Source organism: Capra hircus, chromosome 12 (genome assembly GCF_001704415.2).
Source record: "Capra hircus breed San Clemente chromosome 12, ASM170441v1, whole genome shotgun sequence".
NCBI lineage: Eukaryota > Metazoa > Chordata > Mammalia > Artiodactyla > Bovidae > Capra > Capra hircus.
In genome coordinates, this window is record NC_030819.1 from 74,627,707 (window position 1) to 74,649,538 (window position 21,832).

General features: G+C 39.4%; 1 protein-coding gene across 1 annotated transcript in view; it reads left to right on the plus strand.

Moving 5' to 3' along the window:
- The window catches only part of VWA8 (von Willebrand factor A domain containing 8), a 376,045-nt gene that overhangs the window by 149,213 nt on the left and 205,000 nt on the right, over window positions 1-21,832 (plus strand). Inside the window, exon 21 of the mRNA XM_018056795.1 lies at window positions 6,759-6,835. Coding sequence (XP_017912284.1) covers window positions 6,759-6,835 — 77 coding nt within the window. The remainder of the gene's footprint in view (window positions 1-6,758; window positions 6,836-21,832) is intronic.

Genomic DNA, 21,832 nt, shown 5'->3' on the forward strand with positions numbered 1-21,832 from the left:
AACAAAAGCAGAAGATATTAAGAAGAGGTGGCAAGAATACACAGAAGAACTAAACAAAAAAGATCTTCATGACCCAGATAGCCATGATAGTGTGATCACTCACCTAGAGCCAGACGTCCTGGAGTGTGAAGTCAAGTGGGCCTTAGGAAGCATCCCTATGAGCAAAGATAGTGGAGGCAATGGAATTCCAGCTGAGCTATTTCAAATCCTAAAATATGATGCTGTGAAAAGTGCTGCACTCAATATGCCAGCAAATCTGGAAAACTCAGCAATGGCCACAGGACTAGGAAAGGTCAGTTTTCATTCTAATCCCTAAGAAAGGCAATGCCAAAGAGTGTTCACACACTTGCACTCATCTGACACGCTAGCAAAGTAATACTCAAAATTCTCCAAGCCAGGCTTCAATAGTGCGTGAACCGTAAACATCCAGATGTTCAAGCTGGATTTAGAAAAGGCAGAAGAACCAGAGATCAAATTGCCAACATCCGTTGCAGCATAGGAAAAGCAACATGTTCCAGAAAAACATCTACTTCTGCTTTATTGACTATGCCAAAGCCTTTGACTGTGTGGATCACAATGAACTGTGGAAAATTCTGAAAGAGATGGGAATACCAGACCACCTGACCAGCCTCCTGAGAAATCTGTATGCAGGTCAAGAAGCAATAGCTAGAACCAGATATGGAACAACAGACTGGTTCCAGATTGGAAAAGGAGTAGGTCAAGGCTGTATATTGTCACCCTACTTATTTAACTCATATGCAGAGTACATCATGTGAGATTCTGGGCTGGATGAAGCACAAGCTGAAATCAGGATTGCCAGGAGAAATATCAATAACCTCAGATACACAGATGACACCACCCTTATGGCAGAAAGCAAAAAGGAACTAAAGAGCGTCTTGATAAAAGTGAAAGAGGAGCATGAAAAACCTGGCTTGAGACTCAGCATTCAAAAAATGAAGATCATGGCATCTGGTCCCATCACTTCATGGCAAACAGATGGGGAAACAATGAAAACAGTGAGACTATTTTTCTGGGCTCCAAAGTCACTGCAGATGTTGACTGCAGCCATGAAATTAAAAGACGCTTGCTTGCTCCTTGGAAGAAAAGCTATGACCAACCTAGACAGCACATTGAAAACCATAGACATTACCTTGCTTACAGAGGTCCATCTAGTCAAAGCTATGATTTTTCCAGTAGTCATGTTTGGACGTGAGAGTTAGACCATAAGGAAAGCTGAGCCTGAAAAATTGATGCTTTTGAACTGTGGTGTTGAAGAAGACTCTTGAGAGTCCCTTGGACTGCAAGGAGTTCAAATCAATCAATCCTAAAGAAAATCAGTCCTAAATATTCATCGGAAGGACTGATGCTGAAGCTCCAATACTTTGGCCACCTGATGAGAAGAACTCATTCATTTGAAAAGACCCTGACGCTAGGAAAGGTTGAAGGCAGGAGGAGAAGTGGACGACAGAGGATGGGGTGGTTGGATGGCATCACTGACTTGATGGACTTGAGTTTGAGCAAGATCCGCGAACATTGGTGAAGGACAGGGAAGCCTGGCGTGCTGCAGTCCATGGGGTCGCAAGGAGTTGGACACGGCTGAGCGATTGAACTGAACTGAACCGATGCTCAGTTGTATCCAACTCTTTGCGACCCCATGGACTGTAGCCCACCAGGCTCCTCTGTCCATGGGATTTCCCAGGCAAGGATGCTGCAGTGGGTAACTGTCCCCTTCTCCCAGGGATCTTCCCAACACAAGAATCGAACCCATGTCTCTTTTGTCTCCTGCATTGCAGGTGATTCTTTAGCGCTGAGCCACTGGCGAAGCCCTGAACTTAAGTTTGCTTTTCTCTAAGACAGAAGAGTTACCTCCCACTGACATGGCTGGTGGGAGGGTGTGGGTGGTGAAACACTGGAAGGGCGGGTAGGCATGCAGCAGAAGGCTCGAAAAACGTCAGGGTCCTCCTCTTTGTTGGCCCAAAGGGAGCAGAATGTTGCTGGAAGAGGTTTCTCCCTCCTTCAGCAAGAGCAAACTGTACGACTCCCCTTTCCTTTTCTTCGGTTCTTTCCTCAAATTTTATTTTGTTTTAAATATTTATTTTATTTTATAATATTTAATAAATTAAAGTATGTTTTCCTCCTGTCCTTAGGGGCTTAACAGAATCATTCCTTCTCCAAACCCTGTAGTCAAACAGCCGTCCGACTCCTAGCTCTGTAAAGGTCCTTCTTTCTAGCACCTTGTCACAAAGAACATGATGAGACAAGAGTAATGATAAAAGAAAGCGTCATCCTTTTGAAACAATTTGTAGTTTTTTTTATCATCTCTCATTCTACAGGTTCCTTCTTCTTCTTAAAATTTTCATTCCCTTTTGTTGTTGTTCATTGCTCAGTCGTGTCTGAGTCTTGGGACCCCACGGACTGTAGCCTGCCAGGCTCCTTGTCAGTGGGATTTCCTAGGCAAAAATCCTCAAAACGAATTGCCATTTTCCCCTCCAGGGGATCTCCCCGACTAAATATTATCTTCTAAAAGAGTCAAGTGTGATATAAAAGCTTTTTATTTTGTGCCAGTTTTTATTAAAGGATCACATTGTATACATAGGATAACGACTAGTAAGTAAAGATAAATATCCACAGAAACAAAATGAAAATGGTAGCAGATTTATTTTGACAATTGCGCATTGGGTAGTTTTTTTGTTTTCTAAACTTCTTGTTGAGAAAAATGAGTATGTGTGGCTTTTGTAATGGAAAAATAAGATACTATTTATTTATTTATTCAATTAAAGTAATCCTCAGGATTTTTTTGTTCTAGGCGAAAACTGTGATTGGAAAGAACAAATCGCTGTAACTGTCTCATTTTGCTCAGGATATTTACAGACATTCCTTCCTGGGTTATGCTTTTAGCATTTCCTCGAAGGAATTATTGGAGCTTTTAAAATGAAGCCAGAAATGACCTGATGAGATCTCTGCTTAAGAAAAAAAGAAAAATAACTAAACAAATGGCGGACTGGCCAGTTGTGAATCTGGAGGCGGGAGGCCCAAGAGGACCCTTTCTAGGGGTCTGAGCACAGTGATGGGCTGCCCTGGAGCAGAGACAGTGAGTCAGAGAGGCAGGAGCAGATGCGTGAAGCAGGCACGGCAGAGTCAGTCTTCCCAAAGTCAAACTGCCCTTTTTAATACTAGACTTCCCTCCCGAGCCAGCAGAGGCACCTCGCCTCCCAGTTTCATGTGTCTTTAAGTAGCATCACGTTCCACCTTGTTGCCCAAGACAGACAGGTTTATTTCTCTCACCTCACATCCAGTTCATCCTCAGATCTTGTTAGTCCTTTCCACTAACTCTCTCTTAAGTACATTCATATCTCTCAGCTCCTTACTTGAAGCCACCACCATCTCCGGCCTGAGTTTGTTAAGAAGTTTCCAAATGGCTTTCCTTTGGTTTCAGTCTTGTTCTCTTTCCTGGCATTTCACCAGAATGATTTTCCTAAAGTGATAATCTGATCCTGTTAACCCCTCTGCTTTAGTGACCTTTTGGTGCTGTTAGGAAACAATCCAAACTCTCACTTGGATTCCAGGACTGCCCGAGCTAGACCCTGCCTCCTGCTGTAGGCTTGTTCCTTATTATTCCCGTCCTCACTCCTGTTCCTTGACTTCACTTGGATCTGCCCAGTGCTCCAGCTCTCTAGTGCCCCAAGTCTTTACACATACTGTTCTCTCTACCTGGAACACTCCTGTTTCTCCTCCTTCCCATAACCTCTTTAATTCCTTGATAGTTCAACTGAAATATCACTGTGCATAGTGGGACTTCCTGAGCCTTTGGTTAAATCTTCAAGACCTTTGAATGTTCCATAGCAGAACACATCACATGTACATCTACAGTAACTTCTCTGCATACAAATGAGTTCTGTTCTGAGAGAGCTCATTCATAAGTCCAGTTTGTTTATAAGTACAACAAAAACTAAGGCCTCCCCTGGTGGCTCAGGTAAAGAATCTGCCTGCAGTGCAGGAGCTGCAGGAGACATAGGTTCTATCCCTGGGTTGGGACGGTCCCCTGGAGGAGAGAATGGCAACCCACTCTAGTGTTCTTGCCTGGAGAATCCCATGGACAGAGGAACCTGGAGGGCTACAGTCCACAGGGTCACAGAGAGTCGGACATGATGGAAGGGATTTAGCGTGCACACACAGCAAAGTTAGCCTTGGTACCCAACTATCACACTCAGCTGTATACTGCTGCTTTTATACTTTCGGACCCCCTGGGCTCAATATAAAGATTCTGTACTCTTTACAGTAAAGTACACAGCATCACAGCCACTTAGAGAGGAGCGTGCACATGGCAGTGAACACCAGACATCTGAACTCGTTTAGGTCAGTGGACATGCAGACACACGTTGCATCTCTGAATGTTCACAACTTGAAAGTGTGTATGTAGGGGGCTTACTGTATTTTGTTTGTTTCATTGTCTATTTCCTATTGGGTTGTAAGCTATGAGTGTGGCCAGGGGTTGTAGTTATTTTATTTATCATTGTATCCCACTCAGCTAGTATAATACCTAGAACATTAGGTGCTAAAAAGGTTGATAAATTAGACAAAGGAGATATGGAAGGAAGGAAGGGAGGGAGGAAAGAGAGAAGTGGAGGAGAAAGGAGTGGAAGGAAATAAAAGGAAGAAGAGAAGAGAAGGAGGGAGGGAAAAAGGAAGGAGAGGAGGGAGGGAGAGAAAAGGGAAGGAAGGAAAAGTTTTGCAAATCGAAACTACAGAGATTCTAGTGACGTTTGGAATGGAGCAGGGAAAAAATACAGCGGTCAAAAACATTCTGAGACTCATTCATTGACCAACTGGGTATGAGGCCATACTGTTAAGAGTGGGTTAAAAAGAAAGCAGAGTAGGTTTTGGTGGAAGCATAATGAGTTCAGTATGAACGTCTGGTACAGAAGCTCAGGTGGCAATTCGAAATGGGAGATCTCATCCCAGCTGGGGCTTAGGAGAGGCATGTAAGCTATATGAGACGACTGAAGTGAAGGGAGTAGGTGAGATTCCCAGGGAGAGTATATGGAGCCAGGAGACAGGTGAGGCTGGAGTTCAGAAGACTCTAAAATGTGTTAAAAGTAACACAGCCCCAAATGGAGTCCTTTACGCTAAACTCTCATCACAAAACCCAGACTCACCTTGATTATTATAGTTTCGGCCTCTCCCAGAACTGGAGTCTTAAACCCGTAAATGAGGATCACCTGGTCAGCACTGATGAGGCCACTGGCCCAAGAGAGCCCTGAGGAAGGTGGCCTTGTCACAACCTAGTGTAACAGCTTTGCTGGTGGAACTTCCTTGCCCTGCTCCCTTCTGCTCATGAAAGTCTCTTCTGTGCTTCTCCTTTCTGTGTGCCAGATCCATGAACCATTGAATAAGCTCAGTAAGATTTTTAAAGTTTACTCAGTTGAATTTTCTTTTTTTTTTAACACACTGAAAGAAGACATAGCAAAGGAGCCTCTTAGTGGCAGCCAGGGACTTCACATTGCATCCTACATTTATAGGGCTTGTAATGGCACCCTACTCCAGTACTCTTGCCTGGGAAATCCCGTGGACAGAGGAGCCTGGCGGGCTACAGTCCTTGGGGTCACAGAGAGTCAGTCACGACTGAGCGACCAATACAACACAACCACAGCAAGCTCCTGAAATTGCTCAGGAGGAATTTGAAAGAGTGAGGGGAATCTGATCTTGGAAGCAGGGAGGCAGCATGAGTTCCCCACAGTGGTTTTCCATGACTTGTTCTTTTAAGAAACCCTTTGTGTTTCTGACGGTACAATGCATTTATGATATTTGTTTTTCTCTAGGTTTCTTGAATTGAACAGAGCTGATATAATTAACACCCATTTTGTTTGTCCGAATTTATTTATTTAAAATTTTGTGTTTATTGCAACATGCCATTTAAAGCCTATATAGCTTTGTACCATATGTTTGACTGTGGACAGTGTAAGAAATCAGTAAAGGTACTTTTATTGCTACAACATATGTTACAAAACACAGCTTTTAAAACCACTTCTACTCTTCCCACCCAACCCACTTTTGAGAAGTTTTACGTCCCATTAATAGAGTGGTCCACCTCTAAGTGAAAACTTTGAAATGGGAGCAATAGTATGGGAGTGGATTCCATTTTTAACAGCTTGTCCTCTACAAAAGGACAGCAACCTTGGTGTCAGTATATTCTGAGAAAATGAGGGCATTTCTAAGAAGAGAAGATAGAGTTGAGACTTATTAATAAACCCTGATTATAATTTCAGGTTTCCAGGATCTTAAAAGACTAGAAAGTAGGATAAAAGGAGAGGAAATTAGTGTTTAATTAAAGCAAAAGAAGTACAGTGTTGTATTTATCTTTATATAACTAAAAACCACAATTCGGAAGAGTGGATTGGAAAAGTCTTTGTTTTTACTCTTCCTTGATTTCCTTTGCTGCCATTCTTTCAATCTGAAATAGATAATATTCTGGCTCTAATATTTATACCTCAGTGTAAAATTAAAGAGCAGAAAATAAAAGACAAGTTGCAGAAGGCTAAAAATAATTTTGAATTTCCTTTTAAATAAGAAGAACTTAGAGCTAGTATATTTAGAAGTCAGTTAAAAAAAAAACTGTCATAAAAGATGTGTTGTATATATTTACTAGTTTGGTTTGCATTAACAATAAACTAGGACAGATTATCAGTAGGAGATTATTCTGGTTTGTTTTACCTCCAGACGAGTTTCTTTTTTGTTTAATGCTTTCTGTGTAATTACAGGGTGTGGGAAAGAACAAGATTGTTGATAGATTCCTTCACCTGCTCAACAGACCCCGAGAATATATCCAGCTGCACAGGTAAGAGGATGAACCCACAGCCTCTTAAGATCTGGTCTAAGCATTGATTTTGCTCCTAGTACAATTTAAAAATACTTTCTTAAAAGCCTGCTGTTAATATACCAGTTTATTTCTTTTCCTTCTGCCCTTATCTCTCCTCTTCTTAAAAGGTAATAAAACCATGCAAAATTTATGTTTAAAGTGACTAATGCTTATAAACATGAATTAATAGATACTTTGTGGACAAAGTGATGAACATTGCATTCAGGGAGTAGTTTTCATCAAGATAAAGGCTCTTAAATTAGAAGAAAAGAATGTAGAGACTGCGCTCACTCTCTAATAGGAACTTAAGGTAGCTCACAAGGAGGAACAGTGAACTATGTGAGTCTCAGGTGTGAGATAAGGAATTCAAAAATATGAAGAAGTAAATTATTACTCTTGCCTTCTTGGAAAACACTTTATGGATTATTTAGTTTTGTGTGGTTTGCTGGTCCAGGAATAGCTTTTAATCAGATAGATTTTCTCAACATGGATTGTTTTTAGCTTTATTAATGAGCTTGTTCTTAATCTTTCTAAAATAAAAAATATCCAGCAGATCCACCAAAGGAGAGAGAAAAAAATTCAGGAGTATGCCAAGTAATAAGCAAATTAAAACTAGATTCAATTGTTATTGTTTTAATCCCAGGAGATTAACAAAAATATTGTGTAGTGGAAATAAATCCTGGATTGAGTTACAAGAATTGATTTTTGTTTTGAGTCCTTTTACTAGATAGTGATGTGTTTTTGAGAGGAAAATGTAGGAGAAAAGAAGGTAAAGTTAGTGGACCAAAGAAGAAAGAGAAGAGTACCAGAGTCAAGCTGTGAAAGTGAAGTCGCTCAGTCATGTCCGACTCTTTGTGATCCCATGGACTGTAGCCTACCAGGCTCCTCAGTCCATGGAATTTTCCAGGCAAGATTACTGGAGGGCGTTGCCATCTCCTTCTCCAGCGGATCTTCCCAACGCAGGGATCGAACCCGGGTCTCCCACACGGCAAGCAGACGCTTTACCATCTGAGCCACCAGGGGCGAGTGATTGTCAAAAGCTCCCTCTTGGCATTTACACTTCTGGTTGTGATGAAGTTACTGGTACCAGATTGGTCCTACCACCGTGCACGTATGTGTGCTGAGTCACTTCAGTAGTGCTGAGTCTTTGTGACTCCATGGACTGTCGCCCACCAGACTCCTCTGTCCACAGGATTATCCAGGCAACAATAATGGAGTGGGTTGCCATGCCCTCCTCCAGGGGATCTTCCCGAATCAGGGGTCAAACCTGGGTCTTTTATGTCTCATTCACTGGCAGGCAGATTCTTTACCACTAGCGCCACGTGACTCACAGACACTGGTGAAGGAACAACCACTAGAGACTGGTGAGCTGAACAATTACCAGAGCTCCCACATGGTTAAGAGCCTTCATTAAACTTACTCCTGGGATTCAAACATATATCCTGTGAAATCTGTGCTTTAGAAGTGGTGGATTCATGTTGATGTATGGCAAAGCCAATACAATATTGTAAAGTGAAAAAATATATAATAATAATAAAATTTTAAAAAAAACCAAGATCTTGGGGAAAAAAAAAAAGTGGTACTGGGTTGGTAGTAAGCCTGTGTGACTGACAGAAGCAAACATCTCTGGAGGAAAAAGATGTCAATTCAGGACGACAATGATTGGAAGCTATTAGCAACCATAAGATATATCTCAATTTCAGTCATGTTAAAATGTAAAATGTAAAAAGATGAGTATCCTAGAATTAATAAAATAGGACATCATTAAGTGAAAACTTTTCAGATTTAAAACAAGGCCTCTAAGATTTCACTATCTAAAGCCAAAAATGAAATGTCCACACAAACTAATAAACTGCTGTAAACCCACATATAAATGATTGTAGTCCTCCAGAATACTCCCCATAAGAATGTGTTTTATACACCAATACAGTATACTAATGCATATATATGGAATTTAGAAAGATGGTAATGATAACCCTGTATGCGAGACAGCAAAAGAGACACAGATGTATAGAACAGTCTTTTGGACTCTGTGGGAGAGGGAGAGGGTGGGATGATTTGGGAGAATGGCATTGAGACATGTATAATATCATATAATAAATGAATCGCCAGTCCAGGTTCAATGCAGGATACAGGATGCTTGGGGCTGGAGCACTGGGATGACCCAGAGGGATGGTATGGGGAGGGAGGTGGGAGGGGGCTTCAGGATTGGGAGCACATGTACACCCGTGGCAGATTCATGTTGATGTATGGCAAAACCAATACAATATTGTAAAGTAATTAGCCTCCAATTAAAATAAATAAATTTAAATTAAAAAAATAAATATAATGGGAAAAAAAGTGGGATAAATCTGTCCCTAGAGTAAAAGCTATTCTATGCTTCCCTTAATAAATTTAAAAATAACTCTTGAAAAAAAAGCAAGGATGTTTGTTACTTAACACTATTTTTTAAGTTTTTCTCATACAAAATGATTTTTAAAAGGAAAGGGTTAGATGTTGGGGAGAATATGTGTTGGAAACAATTAAGCCGATTCAGAAGTAGATTAGCTGCTTAGCTGAACAAACTTACCATTGAATGAAAGAAGACTACAAAATCCAAACATTTATCAACAGAGCATTTACAGTATCAAGCATTTGATAGACTATTACTAGACATAGAAATAAGCAGGAAAATTGGTCAATAGAAATAGACCCCAAAATGACAGATGATTGAGTTAGCAGACAAGGACTGTAAAACAGTTGCCTTAAATATGTTCAAGCATGTAAAGGGGGAATCAACATAATGAGGGAATAATTAGGAATTCTCAGTACAGAAATAGCAACCTTATAAATGCAGTCTCAGTTCAGTTCAGTCGCTCAGTCATGTCCGACTCTCTGCGACCCCATGAATCGCAGCACGCCAGGCCTCCCTGTCCATCACCAACTCCCAGAGTTCACTCAGACTCATGTCCATTGAGTTGGTGATGCCATCCAGCCATCTCATCCTCTGTCGTCCCCTTCTCCTCCTGCCCCCAATCCCTCCCAGCATCAGGGTCTTTTCAAATGAGTCAGTTCTTCACATGAAGTGGCCAAAGAATTGGAGTTTCAGCTTCAGCATCAGTCCTTCCAATGAACATCCAGGACTGATCTCCTTTAGGATGGACTGGTTGGATCTCCTTGCAGTCCAAGGGACTCTCAAGAGTCTTCTCCAACACCACACACATATGGGCAATTAAAATCTCAAAAAAACAAAAGATGGGGAACAAAGACTGGGGCAGAATATTATTTGAAGATGTACTGATGGAAAAATTCCCAAATTTTGTGAAAAGCTTTAAATCACCAATCCAGGAAGCTCAATGAACTTCAAGCAAGATAAGCAGGAAACCACAGCAAAGTATGTTGTAATCAAATTGTTTAAAATTGAAAGAGGAAATCTTTAAAACTGCCTACAAAATAATTAAATAAATAAATAAGGCATATTATATATGGGGGGAAATCATAAAAATGACCACTGACTTGTCATAAGTAACCACAATTCAGTGAAATGGTTGTTTTTCAATGGCCAAAAGAAGAATAAAAAGTTAATAGACATTATTATATCTGGCAAAACATTTGTTAGAAATATAGACATTCTTAGATGAACAAAAACAGAGTATTTTTTTTACCAGAAAACCTGTATAATATGAGAATTACAGTTCAGTATTCTCTGTGAGCGCAGATAGAAAAATTCTTAACAAATATTAACAAATCAAATTTGACAATATGTAAAAAGGATAATACATCATAACCAAATGGGTATTAATCCCAGGAATGTAAGGTTGGTTTAACATTTGAAATCAAATAATGTAAACCACTCTATTTACAGCATAAAGGAAAAGCCATATAATCATTTCGGTCATTGCCTCTGCCCCCCTGAAAAAAAGCCAACAAACAAAAAAATTTGGTAAAATGCAATGTTCATTCATGATAAAATGTTACAGCAAATTACAAATATCTGGAAACTTCCTCAACCTGTTAAGAGGCATCAGTGAAAAACCTATAACTAACTAGTATTTACTGGTTTAAAAAAAAAAAAAAAACTAAATACCTTCCTCCCAAGATTGGGGAAAAGGCAAGAATATTCATTGTTCATCACTGTGCTAGAGGTCTTTGCCAGTGCAATAAGGCAAGAAAAAATAATAAATGGCACATATAATTAAGTAGAAGAATTTAAATTTTCTTTATTTAGAGACAGCATGATTATGTACATAGAAAATTCTAAGAAAAAACTATCACAACTAGTAAGTAACTTAAGCAAGGTCACAGGATACAAGGTCAAGCTACAGAATCAGTTGTATTTTAATATAAAAGCAGTGGAAAATGGGAAAATTAAAGTATTTAAATACTATTATAAGGCGCAAAACATTTAGGAATAAGTTTAACAAAATTTGAGCAAATTTTAATTTAATAATTTTAACTGGGATGACTAGGTAGGTCATCTCAATTCCTAAGCTTTTATACCTCACTTACATAGCTTTGGAAAACTTTTTGCCTATTTTTATATGTTCTCACAGTTCTTCTTTGTATGAATTATGCCTTATATTCTTTTTTTAAAATTTACTATGTCAAGATGACAAGACTAGGTGTTTTCCAGATATAGAAAGAAATAAGAAACATAGTCCTATTTTAAGGAGCTGTAATACTGTTCATATTTGTAATTATTTCAGTCTTTTATGTTGCACTGAATCTAAAAAATTAGCTCCTTATTTCTCTCACCTTTAAGCCTTTTCACCAGTTTTTTCTCCCTACATGGACCAAGTTTGGGGAAAATAATGAAAGAATCGAAATGTTGAACTAGTTTACTAGTTTTTGCCTAAATAACTTTCATTTGTAACATATCATAGTTTCACTTTTTGAGCCACAAGACACAAAGCAAGACTCGTATTTTACATTTTAAGGATGATACAGTGAACATTGCAGTTATTCATTCTTTGGAGAATTTGTGCTGTTTTATCTGTTTCATTTTGGTTGTATTGTGTTTAGTCCAGACTGTTTAGTGGTGCCCTTAAAAATACGTCCAGAAACACAGAAGTCACTTTATGTGAGATTCCTTTTGAATGGTGGGGCAGTTTTTAAATTTCTGTATATTGGACATTAAAATATTTTTAAAGAAAGACATGTTAGGCTGAGCTAGCTCAATTAATTCTGACCATAAGCAAAAAAGGAAGCAAAGAAGCATAACATACTTAGTAATTATTCCTGAGTCTGTGTCACCATCACATTCATTGTAAATAGGCCTTTTGCTTATAATTCATTGTCTTAAATAGTTGTAAGACGTTTTAATAGATCTTATTTTTCTAGGAATTATTTCTTGTCATCTAGTTATTGGCATAAACTTGTTTATAATGTTGCTTTATGATATTTTGATGTTCTTTGGCCCAGTAATGATATCATTTTTACTCCTAGTGTTGGTTATTTGCCCTCTTTTTTTTTCATGGTCGGTTTTGCCAGGGAGTTATCAGTGTTTTTGGTCTGTTTAAGCAGCCAGGTTTTGGCACTGTTGAGCCTCTCTTTTGTGTGTTTCTTTTCTATTTCAGTGACATCTGATTTTATTATACCCTTCCTTTTTGTCTTCTTTGGATTTAATTTGCTGCTTATTTTTAAACTTTTTTATACGAGTGATTAAATAATTGATGTTTAACCTTTATATATGTGTTTGAAACTATCTATCTTGGAGTCTCTTTTTGGGTCTCAGTTTTCTCATCTCTGTTGAATAGAAGTGGACAGGGTCATCTTTCAGATTTGTATTCTAGTATCTTTAAATAGGAAAGAAGAAGACAGTATTCAGGGTGCTGTAGAAAGTTTAGAAGATTAGAGATAAGGTTGCCCCCCATTATTTTTAGTAGATTGGTTTCAGGACCCCATGGGTGCTAAAACCCACAGATGCTCACTCAAGTCTCTTACATAAAGTGGTGCAGTATTTGCATATAACTTGTGCATATCCTGCATATGCTTTAAATCATCTTTAGATTACTTGTAATACCTAATACAGTGTAAGTGAGTGAAGTTGCTCAGTCGTGTCCAACTCTTTGGGACCCCATGGACTGTAGCCCGCCAGGCCCCTCCATCCATGGGATTTTCCAGGCAAGAATACTGGAGTGGGTTGTGATTTCCTTCTCCAGGGGATCTTCCCGACCCAGGGATTGAACCCCGAGTCTCCTGCTCTGCAGGCAGGCTCTTTACCGTCTGAGCCACCAGGGAAGCCAGTACAATGTAAATGCTATGTAAATTGTAAATACAGCATAAATGCAGTGTGAATAGTTGCCACATGACAAATTCACGTTTTGCTTTTTGGAACTTCTGGAATTTTTTGTTGTCCCAGATATTTTCAGTTCGAGGTTGATTGATGCAGAAACTGTGGATACAGAGGGTTGACTGTACCATGCTTTACTTTCTGCCTAGAATGTCTCCGGTACTTTCATTGAGAAATAACAAATAATAGTGAAGAATTGCATGTTGATTATATCCCATGGTATTTCTGATTTTGGCTACATAAATATATGGATACATTGTCTATGAAGAAAAAGTCTAAATTCAAAATGTAGTAAAATTTTCAGATGAATTTTTATTATTTTTGCTATAGCCCTCATTGCTGTATCATTGATTGATGATAGTATTACAAATACAATATCCACTTCAGTAGGCATTGGGATACCTCTGTCAGTATTTGATATTTAATTTATTATGTAAAGTTGGAAGTGAAAAATCTCCATTTCTGTTTAATATATATATTTTGAAAGGCTTTTCAACATGAAAAGTTTTCTTCTCTATTATGTATAACTTAATGGCTATATTTACCATACAACTTAATCTGATGAAATTGTCATTAGAGAAACATATGTTTTTAAAAACTTAAAAATAGCAGTTGAAAAAAATGTTCGGAACTTCTCTGATCTATGGGTGACTTACTTAAGGTCATTAACTCTGTTTATTTTAGGTTCCTTTTAATGGATTTGTGATGTTACCATCTAAATAATCAGTCACACTCAATTTAGTTTATGGATGTCATTCTGACAAAATTAGTTATGAGTCATTAAAAACATATCTTGATAAGTAAAACCATCACCAAACATGCATGAATAAAACTTATGACCAGTATACTTTTGAGGATGGCCATCTTATGTTTTAAGATCAGATCTCATAAAATGAGCAAGCTAGGCAATTCCTATTTTTTGTTAAAATCAAGATTGCCCTAAGAGTATGATTTAGGTAACTTTAAGGATTAATGCGTGTAATGACTTTTATGGTACATATTTCAGAAAAGAGGAGACTACATGACTCACATTTGTGAAGTGCATTTATTTCTTTTTTCGCAATGTTACGATAATTTGACATTAAATTAACTTGATATGGCAATTTCTGTAGCTATATTTCTTCCTTGGATAAAAGTACACTTTTGTATTAAAATTAAAATCAGAATTACCTTAATTTTGAAATATGTTACCAGATTTTTTTTTTTAATCTGCTACCCTTCATATATGGAGATGATGGCACAGGTCCAATCATCAGCATGACCTAAGTACTTGTTTATTTTTCTAGTATTGGTGTCCATTGTAAATATAGAGTGCTCAGGTCCACCAGGGAAGTCCCAATTTTCTCTTCTGTGAGATTTTCCCAGTGTATGCTCAGCTTATTCCAGACTGGACTATTCTCTGTCCTACTGACCTTGTTTTGAACTTGTATCCATGCCGGTCTTTATTCCTCCCTCTAAAATGCACTCTGTTTCTCCTAGAATCCTTCAAGATTTGGTCCACTCTTAGTTCTACATGAAACTTTTCTGATTTGTCATTCTGGGTGTAAATTTCCCCTCCTCTGAAACTCCATAGAACTGAATTTGTACCATTATGGTAGAAAGAATATGGGTTTTAAATATAAAATTATGTCTTTACCGTTAACTTTGTGTGGTCTTGAACTCCTTGAGTCCTTATTTGCTTATCTAATAAATTGAAATAATACCCTTCAAGATGGTTGTGAAAATTAAGGCAATATGAAAAGGACCAACCATAATATCTGTACATTTTAGGCACCTAGATACTTAGGCTAACTCATAAATAATAGTTTCTTGCCATGTACCCCACTTTCTCTCACTCCAAATGGCATTGTAGTTAATTTCTGTATCTTATTTCCACCTCCTCCTTTCCCCAGTCATGTCTCCCTAGCTAAATAGGGAATTTTTTAAAGGTAGGAGTCTGGTTTATTTATTATATATTAATTCATTTCACCTGACTTTTATTTATTAGATTCCTGTTGTTTGCCAGGGGCTGTTTAGGGTACTGACGATGTACAGATGTTCTTAGTATCTGTAGGGGATCGGTTCCAGGACTCCCCTGGACACCCCAATCCAGGGATGCTCAGGTGCCTTATATGTGGCATATTGTTTGCATATAGCCTACATATATCCTCCCATATACTTGAAAACATCTCTAGATTACCTAGGGTAAATGCTCTATAGAGCAGTGTAAATGCTCTATAAATAGTTATAAATGCAATATAAATGCTATATATATATAGTAGCTGGATCACAGCAAATTCAAGTTTTTGCTTTCTGGAACTTTGAGTTTCTTTTCCCAAATGTTTTCAATCCACAGTCGGTTGAGTCCTCAAATGTAGAACCTTTGGGTGTGGAGGGCTGACTGTATAGATGATGATATTGATTATTGACTAGATGTCCTTGCTTGCCCGTCAGTGGGTGGCAGTACACCAGCATTTAAGATACAGTGTTGTATAGAAGCCAAGAAAGAAACATACATAAGTTCTGTGAGATCCTTGAAGAGAGGTACCCAATCCTCTGAGTATATGCATGTGATTTGGTGGAAAGGGTCTGGAGAAGGTGACACTCAAACTGAGTCTTCAGGGATGAGTAGTAGTCTTCTAAGTGCAGAACACGGAACAAGTCATAATGGTTGATGGCATATGCGATATATATGTGGCGCATATTGAAGACAAGCTGTCTAAAAATAGGAAGTGAGAGGCAGCTTGGGTAGCGTGGCACATGTGTGTGTAGATGCTAGAGCTGATGCCAAGAGGAAGACCTGGGACTTTGTGGGGACTTCATGGGCCTTGCTGAGGTTGGATTTTATCCTGAATGCAATGTGATGGAGTTAAAGCAAGAAAGGTCATTAGGACCACAGTCTGTGAGTAGATCAGAGTTAGATGAGGTTTAATCACAGAGAACATGAGGAGGTGATTGCAGTCGTGCAGATCAAATTGTTGAGGTCAAACACATATACTGGCAATGACCTATTGAAACAGGTTTAACTTGCTAATTTTTGATTGATAGCTATATGGAGGCTGAGGGGATAAAAGAAAAATGGATAAGAGGGGACTCCTGCTTCAATTGGAGATGGTTGTTGTTAAAACTCTTGCTTTTCCCCTTTCATATTTTTGTGTACTTTTTCTTCACAAAATCAAATGAGATAAAGTGAATTGTAAAACTGTAGCATCAACCTTCTCCACATCGAATATCCTGGAATGAATGATGACATGCTTTAAAAAGCACCGCATAATTCAGCGTATCAGGCTTTCCTCAGTTCGAAGAAAACGAATGTGACGGTATAAATTTTAAAATTCACGAAGTCCCAGAGGGCAAGTAGATATATCGGGAAGAAATAGAAAAACAAAAAGCTTCTTTTGAAGTCTCATGGAAAAAATTGTGATTGAGCCATCAAGACGTTCTTAGGACTGATAAGAAGACTAGAGAACTGGAAACATGTCTGATGTCAGAGGTGCTAGGATAGTCCTTCTGTCTCATCTTCCCCATTACTAACTGGAAAAGGCTATTTCAGACACATTTTTTATCAGCAGTTAATGGTTTTCCCACCAAGGATGTCTTCTGCTGCCCCCTCCTTTTTTACAGAATGAAGTATGCCAGTACCTCTCATTTTTCCATGCGGATCTTCAGCTCTGTAATAATTTTTTACTCCAAATCCATTTAAATTCCTATATTATGTTTGCTTTTTCATAAAAAAGTACATATTAACTACTCTGTTCTACACTGTTTTCAAATTGTAACTCATTTTTGCTCACAACTGTCTGAGATCAGCACCATTACCGCTTCTTTTTTTGCAGATGTGTACAGAAGCGCAGAGGTGATACACTTGTCTGAGGTCACACAGCTGGCTTCATATATTCTGGCTTCAGCCTGATGCTCTGGCCACTGTACTGTGATGTTTCTTGACTTTGTCTCTCTGATCAAACATTATTTTAGTGATGGTAGCACATCAGTAAGTACCTCACCAAAGTACTAGCCATGTGTTTAAACTGTTGGCCAAGCAGTTCTTACATGCTATTACTTCATTATACATGTAATAGCTTGATTTTTTAAAATTCTAACTTCATGTTCCTAATCCTTGCCCAGCCTGATCCCAGAGTCTTTCCTTTGGCCAGTTATTCCATATTTTCCCATTTTTTCCCCAATAGTAATATCCTTATCAATTTCATTTTCTTTTTTCTTCACTGTTCTCCAGACTATTAAACTTACTTTATCTCTGAACACATCTTCCCTGAGCAGTTGTTGCTCAGTCGTTAAGTGGTGATTCATGTCCGTTGAGTCTATGATGCCATCCAAGCATCTCATCCTCTGTCACTCCCTTCTCCTCTTGCCCTTAATCTTTCTCAGGATCAGGGTTTGTTTCCTTTAGGATTGGTGACCCCTGAGAGGTATCATCAGTAAACTTAACAGCTCTGTTTTCTCTCCTGTCACCCAGGTAATTCATAGAAATGTAAACTAGATCCGTGCCTGTGATCTTTTACATGATGCTCCTGCCAGGCAGACACTGCTTCAGTTCTCTGGGTGCATCCACCAAACAGTTGTTACAGTAGGTTATAGAGACGGGTGAATCAGAGCTGCAGACCAGCCCTCAGCTGTAGATCCTAGCAAGCAGTCTGCTCTAGACTGTCTTGGAAGAAAGGACTAGGAACAAGCTGGAGTTTTATTTCCTAAGTCACAAGCTGAATAAGCTTGAGAACCACTGACGCAGTGTATATTTTTTCTTAGTTTTGTTAAATCTCTTGCCACTAGAGAATAGCTACATTCTTTTCAAGTGTTGTGTACTTTTTTTTAGTCTGAGAAAAACTTAAAAAATCAAAAAAATGTAAATACAAATATATAGTACATAACATAGCCAAACTTGTTGCTCATATTTAACAACTATGAATATTTCTTCAATTTGACTCTACTCTTCTTTCTGTAGAAAGAAAACACTAATAATAGCTAAAGCCACCTTTAACAACCATGCCAGTCTCATCTCCCCTCCTTCAAGTCAATCACTGTTGTCAGTTTAGTTTATAACCTTCCAGTCCTTTGTATGTGTGTGTGTGTCTTTAACTTATAAAGCAAATTCATATTAAGAAAATAATTATTTCATGCTGCAGTATTAGTCGCTCAGTCGTGTCTGACTCTTTGTGACCCCCATGGACTGTGGCCCACCAGTCTTCTCTGTCGATGGAATTTTCCAGGCCAGAATACTGGAGTGAGTAGGCATTCCCTTCTTCAGGGGATCTGCCCTACCCATGGATCAAACCCAGGTCTTCTGTGTTGCAGTCATATTCTTTACTGTCTGAGTCCCTCCATTATAAAAATCATTGACACTCCGTTAGGGGGAGGTGATTTTTAAAAATTTTTAGTCCTTAGTTGTAATAAAAATAAACAATATTACAATTGTTTCAATATCAGATTATCTTAACATACTTAACATCATATCCCAACCGCTTACACCCGCTCCCCTCTCTCTGGACCTCTCCAGTCAGCATTGCCTACAGGTTTCTCCCAGCAGCATTCTTAGGTAAGCCAACAGAGTAATGAAGTATCTTGGGCTGGTGCCATATACTTCCCAGCCATCTTTTAATTCGTTAAGATCTAAAATGTTTTTTTTGTTGAGCTTTATAAAGTGCCGTCCCTTGTAAGTGAGACAGATATTGTTGTAGCCAGACTGTTCAGATGATGGCAGCAGTGACAACGTGAGCAGAAGGAGAGGGGGTGAGGTGCTTAAATTAAGCAAGTAGATTTGCGTCCTGATGGGGTCGCTCGGCTCACAACTCTGTTAACTGTTTCTCTTCAGGGAGATACATCTGTAATGTTTTGTGCAAGAAGAGATAAGAGCATTGCTGGAAAATCTAAGAATTATTTCTTTATTTCCTCTGACTTTATTGATTTATGCATCCAAATAGTCAACAAATACCGAATTCAGGTACTCTAGAAGAAGAGCCAGGGATGTAAGTGTTTGTGTAAGTAATTTTAGAGGCAGAGCTTTTCGGTGAAGCTTTTGGGGAAGTAAAAGAGTCAGGATAAAAAGGCTGGGGAGAAGAGGTGGGTTTAGATAAAGTCTCATCTCAGCCTCTTCACAGAAAGCTCTGGAGCATGAATGCAACTACCCGGTTGCATTATTCCACCTGGAAGCAGAGGGCCAGCCTTTTTTGCCCCCATATCTGTGAGGCATTAGTTAAAGGCTGCTCTTTAGGAGGAGAATGAAGGAGAACCTCTAGCTACCCAGGCAGTTCTGGACAAAGAACTCCCCATTAGTGGCAAACAGTTTTTTGAATGAGGGTGCAGCTGTGAGCTTTTAGAAGTCAATGCTGCAGTAGCTGTGGAATGAGTGCCTTTGGTGGCAAAGGAGATCTGGGTAGGACACTGCCAGCATCTACTACCAGAGACCTTTACTGAGGTCATGTTGAGGTCATATGATGCCAGAAGCCAGTGTGAGGAATCCCGCCCGTGACAAGGTCATGAGGAAGGAAGCTGACATACGCAAGGCGTGCTCAGACTTCAGGGGCCCCTCTGGAAATTCCTAAGCATGTACCCCAACAAAAATCTGCCGGCTTTTGTGCTCTGCTTTTCCACTCTTCTGACATTTTCTGGAAAAAGTCAATTCAGGGCTTCAGTCTTCTGCATTTGAAAGAGTGTTTCAATCCAAAAACCCTCTGATGGCTTTCTAGCCTGCCTGCAGGACTCGTACAGCTGCGCGTGTGATTGTTTGAGGCCTCCTGACCGCAGGAGGCACAGGAAGCTTAAAACATCCTAGGAATGTAGGGGCTTCCGAGGAGTCAAAATCTTTAGAATAGGACTGATTAAACGTTTCATTTGTTGAGTCAATGCTTGCTGCCAAATTTTCATATCCTTTATTTTTAGATATAGTTGGTATATAGAAAAACAAGTAGTAGACCTGGTATTAGCAACATTAGATCTTCGAGTTAAGTACCTTCTTTGTTATAACCCACTGCACCTTTGTTCTATAGAGATGTAACTTTAATGCTTTAAGGAGATGCAGATTAAAGAAAAACACTTCAGGGGAAACAAAATTAACATTCATTAAGGAAGAGAGCTAAAAAGTGTTAACAAGCCTCTTGGCCAGAAGATAATGTAAATCACCTGAGACCTTTTGTATACAAAATGATGTATAGAAAGAGTCTGGGCTGCGAACGCTACATAATTCTGTGTTACCCATTGATCTCCATGTTTTATCAAAAGTATAAAAGGCCTTCTGAACAATAAAGGATGGGGGCCGGGGGCCGGGGGCCAGTTTCTCGGACCAGCTTCTCGAACTAGTCTCTCAGCCTGGTTTCTTGGGACTCTGGCTCCCCCGTGTCTTTCTCTCTCTTTCTTCTTCTCTCCCTTTCCCTCTCTCTGCTCTGTACTTTAACTTCAGGCTGAATCTCCACCTGGGGCGCGGAGGCTCGCCAGGTCTACTTACTTGCCCCGGCTGTTAAGACCCGCACTAAAGGGAGCTTAAGGTGAGGCACCCTTAGATATTCAAGCGGGCGCCGGTGGCCCAACGTAGATGGTGCAGATTCCTTGTCTGGAATTTTATTGGCCTTCCGCGTAAACCAAGCTATTCAGCCCTCTTCCTCCACTTAATCTTCTTATTACACTATAGTTTCTTAATCCAATCTTACATTAATAAACAAACAAGTCTTTCCACGCCAACGCCGTCCACCCTTCGAATTCCCTGGATCCACCGGGGCTGGACCCCGACAATATTCTAGGGCTTGAGAAATACAGTAATGAACAAGAAGCCAAAGTCATTGCTTTCATGAAGCTTTCCTTCTAGTGGTAAAGAGAAGATATGCAGTAAACAAATAATTCAATAAACTGAAAAATACCGATACTTTTGTTTGTTGTTCAGTTGCTAAGTTGTGTCCAACTCTTTGCAACCCCATGAAATGTATCACCCTGCCCTTCACTATCTCCCACAGTTTGCTCAGATCGTGTCCATCGAGACAATGATGCCCTCCAACCATCTCATCCTCTGTCACCCCCTTCTCCGCTTGCCCTCAGTCTTTCCCAGCATCAGGGTCTTTTCCAGTGAGTCAGCTCTTTGTATCAGTGGCCAAAGTATTGGAGCTTCAGCTTCAGCATCAGTCCTTCCAATGCATATTCAGGGTTTATTTCCTTTACTATTGACTGGTTTGATCTCCTTGCTCCAGATGATATACAAATATCTATAGGGTAATGTGATAATTAGTAAATGGATAAGTTTGGAAGCAATAACTATCTTTTGTGTTGGAATTTACAGCAAGACATTCTAACATTTTAGCAGCTTTGTCTCTTGGAGATTCAGTGGTTGAATTGACCTATTCTATGATGGATCCATAAGTGATTACTAATTACAGTAACTTGGGGCTTCTGAGAACTTGGACTGTTGATAGTATGGAATAGGACTCCAGCCAATAGCAGAAGATACCAGACCTAGCTTGAATCTGACCCAGGGGAAATAGGGTTTTCAGGAGTAAGGATACCAGTACCAGTGGGAAGGTTGGTGTGATAGCCAGGTAATCAAGAGGACAGAGGCAGAAGTAGATGAGACTTAGGAGATTTATAACCTCTCTGAGCAAGATCAGTAAGTTGCGTATCTCATTTCCTGTTCAGAATAGGAAATCAGGAACTGAGCAGAGCTGAGCCTGTAGCTTAGTAAAACTGAATAAAGTGGGGATAGCACTAGGAACTCTGCAGTCTACTAACAA